Here is a 12,677-nt window from a genome sequence, read left to right as displayed (position 1 = left end):
TCTGACATTGTATAAAAAGTATTATGCCCCATAACTAAGTGGGTTTGTCTCAGGTATGCATGGTTGCTTCCATGTTGGAAATCAGTCGGTGTAATCCATCATACCAACAGGATAAAGATTTGTCATGTCATTAATAGATGGAGAAAAAAATTTTGGCAAAACCCAACACCTGTTCATAATAAAAACCAGCAAACTAGGAATAGAGAGGAGTTTCCTCAGCATGATACAGTCTACTTACCAAAACCCTGTACTAACAGCATCATACTTAATGATGTTTCCTGCTGAGATTGGGAACAAAGCAAGGATGTCTCCTCCTACCGTCCCTTTCAACATTGGATGGGAAGTCCTAGGTAAAGCAGTAAGACGAGAAAAGGAAATAAAAGTATACAGATTTGGAAGAGAGAAATAAAACCATCTTCATTTACAGATGACATGATTACACAGAAAATCTGAAAGAATTGACCTGAAACTAATACGCGATTATACCAAGGTCATATGACAAGAACATTAATATATAAAAGCCTATCACTTTCCTATGTACCAGCAACAAAGAAGTTGAATTTAAAGTTAAAAACACATTATATTTGGGGCGCCTGGGTGGCTCAGTGGGTTAAGCCTCTGCCTTCGGCTCAGGTCATGATCTCAGGGTCCTGGGATTGAGCCTCACATCGGGCTCTCTGCTCGGCCAGAAGCCTGCTTCCCTCTCTCTCTCTGCCTGCCTCTCTGCCTACTCGTGATCTCTCTCTGTCTATCAAATAAATAGATAAAAATCTAAAAAAAAAAAAAACCACACATTACATTTGCATTATCACCCCCCAAATGGAATGCTTAAGTATAAATCTGACAAAATATTTATAAAGTCCATATGAGGAAAACAGCAAAATTCTGACGAAGTGAATGGAGAGGGAACCCTTGTTCATGGATGGGAAGACTTACTGTTCGCAACATGTCAGTTCTTCCCAGTCTGATCTATAGATTCCATGCTGTCGCAGTAAAAATCCCAGGAGTCATATTTTGGATATCAACAAAGTGACTCTACAATTCATGTGGAGGGCAAGAGATCCAGAATAGCTAATACAGCATTGAAGGAGAAGAACAGATTTAGAGATTTCAAGACGTACTATGAAGCTATGTGCATTAAGATAGGGTAGTGGTAAAGTAGCAGACAAAGAGCCTGGAAGTCGACCCACGTGAACATAGCCGACGATCTTCGATAAAGGAGGAAGACAGGTACCACGGAGCAGATGACAGGTCTTCCTCGCATGGTGCTGGGACCACTGTGCCTCCACATGCAGGAAAATGGATCTAGACGCAGACTTATTCACTTCACCATCGTTACCTCAAAACGGATCATGGGCCTAAAATGTAAAATGCAAAACTGCGAAACTTCTGGAAAATAACGTAAGAGACAACCTACCTGTCCTTGAGTATGGCGGTGACTTTTTGGATACAACAGAAAGACAAAGCCCTGGAAAGTAACAACTGATCAGCTGGACTTGACTCAAATTAAACCTGCTCGCTCCGTGAAGGGTGGTGTGAGGACAGCGGCGGGACGAGCCACATCCCGGGAGAACGTTTGTAAGGGACGCCTCTGACGAAGGCTGTCACGCAAAACGGGCGCCTCTTGAAACGCTAAGAAAACGGACCTGATTAAACAGCGAACGACACATTTGAACCGACAGCTCTCTGGGGACGACGCCCAGGTAAGGCGGGTGTGAAGAGACGCTCCGTGCCGTGTCCTCGGAGAAGCACAGCGTGGAGCCGCACCGGTGCACCAGCACGCGCCTGTGCACCACCACTCGCCTGTGCACCACCACTCGCCTGTGCACCAGCACGCGCCTGTGCACCACCACTCGCCTGTGCACCACCACTCGCCTGTGCACCAGCACGCGCCTGTGCACCACCACGCGCCTGTGCACCACCACTCGCCCGTGCACCACCGCTCGCCCGTGCACCAGCGCGCGCCCGTGCACCACCGCTCGCCCGTGCACCAGAACGCGCCCGTGCACCAGCACGCGCCCGTGCACCACCGCTCGCCCGTGCACCGGCACGCGCCCGTGCACCAGCACGCGCCCGTGCACCACCACGCGCCCGTGCACCGGCACGCGCCCGTGCACCGGCACGCGCCCGTGCACCGGCACGCGCCCGTGCACCGGCACGCGCCCGTGCACCACCACGCGCCCGTGCACCAGCGCCCGCCCGTGCACCAGCACGCGCCCGTGCACCACCGCTCGCCCGTGCACCACCGCTCGCCCGTGCACCAGCACGCGCCCGTGCACCACCGCTCGCCCGTGCACCACCGCTCGCCCGTGCACCAGCACGCGCCCGTGCACCACCGCTCGCCGGTGCACCACCGCTCGCCCGTGCACCAGCACGCGCCCGTGCACCACCACTCGCCCGTGCACCAGCACGCGCCCGTGCACCACCACTCGCCCGTGCACCACCACTCGCCCGTGCACCACCACGCGCCCGTGCACCAGCACGCGCCCGTGCACCACCACTCGCCCGTGCACCACCACGCGCCCGTGCACCAGCACGCGCCCGTGCACCAGCACTCGCCCGTGCACCACCACGCGCCCGTGCACCACCACGCGCCCGTGCACCACCACGCGCCCGTGCACCAGCACTCGCCTGTGCACCAGCACGCGCCTGTGCACCACCACTCGCCTGTGCACCAGCACTCGCCTGCGCGATGATGGCCGGCCAGAATGCGGGGGCAGGAGGAGCTCAGTGCCCGCGGGGGTGCCGGATGGAGCCGCCACTCCGGGGACGCGTTTCTCACAAAACTGCACGTTCTGTTACTGTAGGACCCAGATGTTCACTGCTTGTTGGTTAGCAAAGGAAACGTATGTGTAGAGGCCTGTGTGGGGTCTTTGAGAGCAGCTTTATGCATAACTGCCAAAACCTGGGAGCAACCAAGGCGTCTAATAGTCAGTGAATGGGAAGTAATCGATGTTACGTCCACACGCAGGAACGTTATTCAGCACTAAAAAGAAATGAGCTCTCACACCGTGAAAAGACACGGAGGAAATCTTAAATGCCTGTTCCTAAGTGAAAAGAGCCACTCCGAAAAGGCCACAGGCATCCCGTGTGGTTCCAACTGCAGGGCATTCTGGAAAAGGCAAAATGATGGCGGCAGTAAAGAAACCCGCGGTTGCTGGGGCGCCTGGGTGACTCAGTGGGTTAATGCCTCTGCCTTCAGCTCAGGTCGTGATCTCGGGGTCCTGGGATCGAGCCCTACATCGGGCTCTCTGCTCAGCAGGCAGCCTGCTTCCTCCTCTCTCTCTGCCTGCCTCTCCGTCTACTTGTGATCTCTCTGTCCAATAAATAAATAAAATCTTTAAAAAAAGAAAAGAAAGAAACCCACGGTTCTGATGTCTGGGGGCATGGAGGGATGAGAGGTGGCACACGGGACTTTGAGGACAGGGAGGTTACTCTGTGCTCCTTGGATGGTGCATACGCGTCCTCATGCGTGTGTGAAACCCATATTGTTTACGGCAGCGGGAGTGAACCGTAAGGGATCTGTGGTCTTTGGGGGAAAATCGTGGTGTGTCAGTGCAGGTTTGCTGATTGTAACAGCTGTGATTTCTGGTTTGGGGTGTTCATAACAGGGCAGGTGGCAGATGTGTGCGGACATGGGACACTTGGTATCTCCTGCTGGATTTTGCTGTGAACAGAAAGCTGCTCTGCAGAACAAAGCTGGTTAGTGTTACTACTTCTTAAATGGTTATTCTCAGATGGGTTAAGAAGTCAATACTAAAAATAAATAGGTGTCTCCATCAGAAAGGAGGAACACCCAACTTCTGTAGCAACATGGACATGACTGGAAGAGATTATGCTGAGTGAAATAAGTCAAGCAGAGAGAGTCAAGTATCATATGGTTTCACTTATTTGTGGAGCATAACAAATAGCATGGAGGACATGGGGAGATGGAGAGGAGAAGGGAGTTGGGGGAAATTGGGAGGGGAGGTGAACCATGAGAGACTATGGACTCTGAAAAACAATCTGAGGGGTTTGAAGTGCCCGGGGGCGGGGAGGTTGGGGTACCAGGTGGTGGGTATTATAGAGGGCACGGATTGCGTGGAGCACTGGGTGTGGTGCAAAAACAAGGAATACTGTTATGCTGAAAATAAATTTTTTAAAAAGTAATTTAAAAAATTTAAAAATAGGAAAATATACTTGAATATTTTTCTGACCTGAATGTGGAAGGACTTCCCATCAGAAAAGTTATCATAAAAAAATACATAGTCAGCTATATTTCTGTATAATGTCATTTAATGTTTACTAAAAGACAAAAGTATTTTAGGAATAATCTTAATATATAAAGATGTTAATATATAAATGGAAAAGTGGTTTGAATAGACTGTCAATAAAAGTAACTTAAAATTACAAGTAAAGTAAAAAATTTAAAAAAAATTACGGGTAGACTTGAGCGCCTGGGTGGCTCAGTCAGTTAAGCATCTGCCTTCAACTCAGGTCATGTTCCTGGGGTCCTGAGATCGAGTCCTGCATCGGGCTCCCTGCTCAGCGGGTGTCTGCTGCTTCCCTGCTCCTCGCTTCTGCTCATGCTCTCACTGTCAAGTAAATAAATAAAAATCTTAAAAAATTGCAAGCAGAATTTGGAAAAATTTCAACTTAACCTAAGTTATAAAGAAATGATACTATACAATGAGATTAAATTTTAAATTCCATGTAATATTTGATGAAGTTACAAAATATACAAAACCTATTTGTTGGTATAATAATGAAACAAAACGTGAGCCCACCCCCCACCAGCAGAGACACCAGAGCATGCTTGGTGCCGTGTGTCCTCCTGGGGGGTCCCCCGGGCACTTTCTTCTCTGCCTCCCACTGTTTTAATCTCCTTCCCGTCATGTTTATCACTTCCTACAATACACAGGTTTCCCATATATGTATTTTCCTCCAAGTATTGCCGTGTTTAATTTTGCTTAATTTTTAATTCCCTAATTTGATTTCTTTTATTTTCTCCTCCAGTTTGTAGTGTTTGCAGGATATGAAAGAAGATACGTAGGTGGAGGGGCTTGCGTTAAGTCTGGGTTTGGAGGGGTGGACAGTGTCGGTGTCACCTGCGGGCTGTCCAGGATTCCGTGGACCCGCTTACCCCCGTCAGGATGGCTACTGTCAAATCCCGGAAAATTACAAATACTGATGAAAGCGTGGAGAAATTAGAACCTTGTGCACCAGTGGCAGGAAGGTAAAATGGGGCACCTGCTGTGGGGAAGAGATGGCAAGTCTTTAAGAAGTGAGCCCTGTGGGGGTGCCCGGGTGGCTCATTGGGTTAAAGCCTCTGCCTTCGGCTCAGGTCATGATCTCAGGGTCCTGGGATGGAGTCCCGCATCGGGCTCTCTGCTCCGCAGGGAGCCTGCTTCCTCCTCTCTCTCTGCCTGCTTGTGATCTCTGTCAAATAAATAAAATCTTTAAAAAAAAAAGTGAGCCCTGTAACTGCGGGATCGTATGGTAACTCTGCCTCTGCGTGCTTCTGAAAGCGAGCATTCGAAGGCAGGTTTGCGTACACGTGGTGATAACAACATGCGGAAGCAACCCTGGTGTCCGTTGCAGATGGCCTTGGGCAGATACAGTCCATGCAGTGGAGTATCACTCCGGCTTGAAGAGGAGGAAAACGTGGAGGACCCTGAGGGCATGCTAGGGGAGACGTGTAGGGCACAGAAGGACAAGTACTGTGCGATTCCCCCTGTGAGAGGGACTTCGATTTGTCACAAGGGCGGAGCGGAGCGGCGGGCGCTGGGAGGGGGACCCAGCGGTCACTGGGTGCAGAGATTCCGTGTCACACGACCACGTGAGCTACGGGGAGGGACCGTGGGGACAGCCGCGCAGCAGAGCGGATGTATTTCACGCCGCTGAACTGTGCACTTAATGGTGACGGCCGTCTATTGTACTTCGCCACAGTAAGAGAAATTGTGGAAAAATCAGTGGGAAGTTTTTGGCTTTGTGTTTTCAGTTTTTAAACAGTAAGTCACTCGAGAATCACTTCCTGAAGGAGCTCCTCTTCCTAAAGGAGCCAAAAAAAGTTTGAGGACTGAGTTAAATCTCTCTCCAAGTCTTAGAGTTTTTGTTTTTGTTATTTTTAAAATGTGTTAATCTTTCTGTAACACAAACGAAGGCTTCCTCTGGGGCCTCACTGTTCACATGACAGCTGGGATGTTGAATCCCATCACTTCGTGTCAGCTTACGCGTCCCTAACCGCGAGGCCACCTTGAAAGGAAGAATGAGGCCCGTGTTCCTAGATGACGGGCTGGAGTCTGCTGAGGGATTTCTAACCGTTCGCGCCGGGTGCTGCCGCCTGAGAGGCCTGGAAGCCGGCGGTCGCTTGAACATCCGAGAGTCAGGTCAGTGGGGGGCGGTTGGGAGCCGGTCGGAGGAGGAGCCGGGAGAGGCAGAGAACCGCTCGAGCGCGGGCTGCAGGGGCGTCTCGGGCCGACGGGGGCGTGGCGAGGGGTCGGGGTGGCAGCAGCGTCCGCGCTGGCAGGAGGGCTGCGGAGGGCGTGGGCTGGCGCGTCCGTGAAGACCTGGGCGGAGAGGCCGCCTGTGCCACGGATCTGACGGACTCATTTTCTAGGATTTTCTTTTTATGGATAAACACCAAATTGCTGTCTTTTGATGTCTAAGCGCATTACTCGTATTTACCGGGCAGCGGGAGGACTCGTGTTGACCGGCCCGGCGCTGTCCTCCGGAGCCTGGAACAGTGTCTGGCCTGTCACAGGCATGTCCGAGCTGTGTCAGTGAGTGAATGGTTTTAGATTTCGTGAGAAGGGACATCTCTGTGGTGGCTTTTTCAAGAGATTTTGTCCTAATGGTGAGGCTGGGTTCGTTGCTTTATAACCCGTCTCCGGCCTCGCCGTGCCCCGCTTACTTGGGCTTGCGTTCTCTGAAGGGCGTCCTTTGGGCCCCCGAGCATCTCGCTTAGATTTACGTGTCTGTGGGGACACGGTTCAGATTCGGGTAGATCTGAAAAGTCTTTGGCTTTAACCGAGCATCTGTTTTCCTGAAGTACACATTAGTTACTTCTTGAGTCTTGATTTTAACCATCTCTAGCCATCTGGTGATGTCACTTCTAGAGTTTCTGTCCTTAGGGTTTCCTTGTTCTTTCGGTGGTTCTGTTATATAAATAGTCATATGTACTCTCTGGGTATTATTTTAACGCTTTCGTTTCGCATATTTTCTGCAGTTCTGAGTAAACTAATTGTACACGTCTGTACTTAGCACAGGCTGAGCGGCCCGTGTCCGAGACGTGGTCACTGCCCGACACCGACCGCCTGTTCCAGGAGTCATAGCCCTGCTGAACGCGAGCGTCTTGGCTTCAAACAGCCAAGTATCTTTTAAAGAAATTAAGGAGATTCCTCTTAAATTTCCCCATATGCTTCCCATTCTGCGGTGTTCCGTAAGCAGGAAGTGGTGTCCCCGGGGTGTGGACTCCCCCGGGACGCATTTGGGCGGCTTCGCCCCCTTCCTGCCGTGCAGTTGGGGGTTCTCGTGCCTGAGAGACTCGGCTGCCAGCGCTAGGCTCTGTCCGGCGAGGACCGCGGGGCTTCCACGTGTAGCTCCTCCGAGCTGGAGCTCCGTGCCGGACCCGGAGCGGACGCGCGCTGTGTGTCAGAACGGAAGTGTGGTGGACATGGGGTTTGGGGGGCCGGGGGGGTCCTGCAGAACCTGGCGACTTGCACTACCACCCTTCACTGTCAGACGTCACTCCGTGACCGGCCTGACCTTCTCCCCGAGGCCTGGCCGCCCCGACGGTGGCTCCGGAGCAGGTGCGCGACAGCGGGCGTCTCTGCGTTTGGAAGTCGCTTCTTTCCGAGCACACGTCGTCAGCTCCGTTGTAGTTGCTACGTTTAGTTCTGCGTCCAAGTCTGCACCGAACCCGGCTGATGGTCCTTAAGCTCCCTCAGACTTCGGGTGCTGGCTGTGTGTCTGCTCGCGCGCTCCGAGCAAACGCTGCACCTGGGATGGGCAGCGGGGGGGAGGTGGGGGCTCCGGCCCCGCGAGGGGCTCACGATGCCTCGCCAGGACGGCTCCTCGGAGAGATGCCTTGTTCCACGGCCGCCGGCTGACGGGGCTCGCGGGAAGAGCCTCTCGCTGAGCTCCGAGGCGGCTGCGGCTTCACTGGGTTTGTCAAAGGGACAGTGAGCGTGGACTTGGCTGTGCAGGGAACGGGGAAGCGGAGACTTCTAGGGTCTGCGGCCAGTCCGGGGACCCAGGAGGTGCAAGAATGAGTTTCCTTCGCTCATTCTTCTGCTCTGAAACATAGGAAGGGGCAGGTCAGGGAGGCTTGGGGTTCCTCTCCCGCCCAAGGGCTGTCCACACGTGCCTGTGTGTGAGGGACCGGGCGCCTCGGCATGCGAGGACGGTCCCTCTGTGCCCGGCGAGGGGTCCCCGTGCGCGGGAGCCTCTGCAGCAGCACGGCCCCCCCACCACCCAGGAGGCAGCCGCGGCCCTCGTAGACTTGACGCAGCTGGTGGCTCTTCTCCTTGTGTCGCTCAGAATATTGAAATTTGAACGAAATAGCGATACTGGTTCCACGTGCTGGAAAGAGCAGCCGCCCCAGCCCGAGCCCGGGAATGTTTCCGGTGATGTGGCCCCACGTCCTCCTCTGGGCCCCAGCTCCCGGCCGTTCATGCCTCGGTCAGAAACAGAGTCTCGTTATTTGGAAAGAGAAAGAATGTTGTTTGCATTTGTCAGTATGTCTCCATAACCTTGAGATCCTAAATGTGGAGTCAAACTGAGAACCAGAGATGTGGGACGTGGAGCTCCATTCCTAGTGACTGTCGGATTGCAGCCACACACAGCGTAGAGTCGGACGTGAGGTTCTGCGTTCGGTGGCTTTGGAATGAAACGGAAATGTACACGATTTTTGATTCGTTGGTGTGGGGTGACCACTTGTCCTTCTTGGGAAGATGTTTTTAACTCTTGGGCCTTAAAGTGGCATAAAGTGAATGACAATTTTTACAAAGTAGGTGGTAACGTAGACGGTAGAAACCGAAGTTGGACGCACCGTCCTGCGTCAGCACCGACCCGCGCTCAGGAGGCGCCGGGTCTTCTGCGTGCACCGAAGGTGGTTCGTCTTGTAACGCTTGCTTTCTTTCCCTTGTGTTCTCGTGTCCTGCAGTCACAGGAGTGAACAGGTCATGGCACGTCTAACAAAAAGGCGACAGGCGGATACAAAAGCCATCCAGCACCTCTGGGCAGCCATTGAGATTATACGGAACCAGAAGCAGATCGCCAACATTGACCGTATTACAAAGTAAGTACATTCAAGAAGAAATGTCCTCGTAAGGTTTCCTGTAAGACTTTTTTTGGGGAAAGTGCCAAAATAACGTATTTTATTATGCTCATCAACACATGACAAAATGGCACTTTTTGCCTTGTATGCTCTTGTCAGAAAAACAGAGACACAGGCAGCTTGTGTTCAGATGTTTAATAAATACCAGTGTGTACGGTTTATAGTAGCTTTTTAATAATTGAAGGTTTTTTATTAAAAAGGCTTTGCATTTGTTCCTCTGAGTATTCTTAAGGGAATAAAGCTAAATTCATCTCTTCATAAATGTTTGCATGATACTTTTTGGTAATTTAGATGGAATTTCTTTCTGCTTTGTACAGCTTCCTTAGATGCTGCCTATAAAAATAGGAAACAGGTGATTTATGAGCCCCTTTAATGAAATGCTTATTTTGTCCTTCTTAATAAGTAACAGAATGGAGCACCACGTATTTTTGTCTCTTACCTGCATTCTGCTAAAGATCGTAAAGGCTGCTCACGCGGGGCCGGACCGGAGGAGGGGGTTGCTGTGTGCGGCTCCGAGTCTGTATTGACCCTGTAAGCGCTCGAGCTCGCCGTGTACACCTCCTGCCCTGCAGGCTGACAGAAGGAAAATAGGTGACACCTAGGGACAGTAGGAGTAAAATACGGAGCACATAATAGGTCACATTAACATGTTTTTATGAAAAGCAGGTAACGTGAGGATATGTTACAAATACAAGTTATAGTGAGGTCATACCGGCCTGAAAACATTTCTTCCAAACTTCAAGAACAAGAAGCTGTCAGTATTTTTCTGTGGCTGCAGTTTTCTTTAAAATAAGCCACGGTTTATGTATATTGAACTTACTTGTGGAAGAGTGTGGAGGTCCGGCGCTGCTCGTTGGATTGCATGTTTAACTTAGCGTCACTGACCGAAACAGAGCAGTGTGTCTCCCGCTCCCAGCGCTGTGGAGCTCCCTGCCCAGGGCGCTCGCCGGTCCTCGCCGGGGCCGCGTGTGCACAGACGTCTGTCAGTGGGAGCCCACGCCCACGGGTATCCTGTCCCCTCTTCGTCGGCACAGGCTCAGCCACCGAGCCTGGCTTTTCTCCATGCCTGAGGGTCTGTAGATCTTAAGGTGGCAGGAAGAAATGTATTCACCCACCAGAAAATTAATGTCTTACCAGTGTTGTCTAGAGATGAAAAGGAATTAAGAAAACCAGAGGGTAAGTGTTGGCAGGAGTGACGGCCAGGATCTCCTGCCCGTTCTGGGCGCCCGCCACGGCGTCCATACGTGGTCCCAGCCTGCCTGTCCTCAGTTCCCCGCGTCGCCATCGGCCACAGGAGGGGCTGTGTGCAGAGCCAGCTGGTCTGGGCCACGCTGGTGTCCTTGTCACCGGGCCGGAGCAGGTTGGGAGGAGTGCTCCCCCCACGATGGCAGCCAGGAGCCTGGTCTGTATTCGGAACAGGTGAATTCTTCCCAAGGCTTTGGTTAACAAAGACCGAGACGCTCTGCTCCGTTACCGCGGAGCCTGAGCATCATCGTCATCGCATCGTTACACACGTGTGACGCTCCTGTTGGCGCAGCTGCGGTAGGGGAGGCACGTGTGCTCTCCAGGACCCCTTCTCTACCGCGCCTGGTGAGAATGAAGGCTCCGCGGCTTCCAGCACACCTGCCCTCTACCCTGTTGGGAAGCCTGGCAGACCCTGAACACGGCAGTCACTTCTGTGTGATGTTCAGGCTCCGCTTGGTTTGTTTCTCTCAAAAGTGCCTTCGAGGCTCCTTCAGGCTAGAGCTTCTCACTCACCCTCGTGGTGGTTTGCTTTGCACTTTATTGATTGAAGACGCGCGGTCGTCGGCTCTGGCTCGTGGCATCTGGCGGTATATCTGTTCCTCTGCATTTCATGGGAGTGGATAGTTGCCCTCGGGGCTTGGGTGGGGCGAGATGCGGTCACAGGTGCCCTGTCCTCCGACCGAGAGGCCGTGATGCGGGTTCCTGGTGTGGGCAGCTTGGTAGCCTCGATGTGTACCGGCCGTGCCAGTACTTCATTAAGGATTGCCGGATTGTGGTCATCTCAGTTCATCTTTCTGTTGTAAACTGGAATGCTGCTCTAAGGACCCAGATTTGCCATCATGTGCTCTTGGGCAGTTCTCTGGTGTGTTCACGTCCGAAGGTAGAATAACAGACCCTTTCCCTTTTTGCCAGTTTTTAAAAGAGCATCCTCTAACGGTAACCAATGAGTTTTTTTAATGTCATTTGGAATTCAGGCATTTCAGTACTTTGGATATACATCTGTCCGTTTCTGACAAAATCCTGACTTACGCTCAGACTTCTTACGTCTTCACCGTTGGAGCCTCTCCATGTGGACTCCTGAAGTGGGGTTCTGCTTTCTCACCTCACGGGATTTTTCAGGCTCACCTCTTTTGCAGCCCACCCCAGACCTAGAACCTTTGATTTCTCCAAGGGGCTCTGGTTTCCGTCACACAGAAATTGAGTCTCAGAAGCTTGTCTGGCCCGCGCGTGCTCACGGCTTCGTCCTTCTGGCCTTCTCATGGGCGGAGAGCAAATGCGACGTACGAGAAGAAAACACCTATGAACGCGCACTTTTATTTTTGTTGGAATTTGTAGCTACTGGATTTTCTCTAACTCTTCTACCAAAAATCTTTATTTCTTTCCTTACACAGTGAGGAGGTCATGAATCGTAGTTACTCAGTTGTTGTGTCCAACATCATTGACCGAGCGGCTGGAGAGAAATGACACCAACGCTGTGACCCGTCCTGTGTTTCCTGGAAGTGGTGTAGGTGTCGTCCTGGTTCTCGCACGGCCGGAGCGAGTCTAACCGGCCAAGGGGGGCGGGGGCCGTGGCCTGGCGCGGTCTTCTCGCGGCGAGCGGCGGTTCCCGCTGCGGTCGGGGTGTCCCGTGGTCACGAGGAGCCCTTCTCTTGGGGCCCGGAGTGCATTCTCTGGTCGATTTCTAGTTTACATTCCTTCCCCCAGTTTTACCGAGATACAGATGACGTACGATGTGGTGCTAATGCCGGGTACAGCATCGTGATTCTGTGCTTGTCCCCACTGCGAACCGACCGCTCGTTCTGTCCGGGCAGTTCTGTCCCCTCACGTGGTCATACATTTTGTTTCCTGTGGTGAGAACTTCGGGGCCTCGTCTGTCAGCACCCGTCAGACACGCGTCTGTCGTTAGGAACAGGAGTCGGCGTGCGGAACCCCACGTGCCCGGGACGAATTTCTCTTCTAACTGAAAGTTTGTACCTTCCCCGTTTCTCCCGCTGCTGGCCGCCACCAACCTGTCCTGCGAGTCTGGGGCTCGGTCTTTGTAGCTGACACGTGAGAGAGGGTTCAAGGTTAGGGTGCTGCCGTCTGACCGCCTCTGCTCAGCGCAGTGCCCTCG

The 12,677-nt window shown here is 52.5% G+C and overlaps 1 protein-coding gene across 7 annotated transcripts in view; it reads left to right on the top strand.

Moving 5' to 3' along the window:
• Positions 1–12,677, top strand: part of ZMYND11 (zinc finger MYND-type containing 11) — a 118,442-nt gene that overhangs the window by 41,702 nt on the left and 64,063 nt on the right. For 6 of the 7 annotated variants that reach the window (XM_032349904.1, XM_032349905.1, XM_032349903.1 and 3 more), the window contains one exon: positions 9,146–9,280. The exons of the other annotated variant lie outside the window; for it this stretch is intronic. In XM_032349904.1, the coding sequence (XP_032205795.1) occupies positions 9,165–9,280 (116 nt within the window). In that variant the 5' untranslated portion in view covers positions 9,146–9,164. Of the gene's footprint in view, positions 1–9,145; positions 9,281–12,677 lie in introns of those variants that run through there. 7 annotated transcript variants of the gene reach the window in all.

The sequence above is a fragment of the Mustela erminea genome, chromosome 6, assembly GCF_009829155.1.
Source record: "Mustela erminea isolate mMusErm1 chromosome 6, mMusErm1.Pri, whole genome shotgun sequence".
Classification (NCBI taxonomy): domain Eukaryota; kingdom Metazoa; phylum Chordata; class Mammalia; order Carnivora; family Mustelidae; genus Mustela; species Mustela erminea.
The sequence above is the reverse complement of the archived record's forward strand: the minus strand, read 5'-3'. Positions and strand labels throughout refer to the sequence as shown.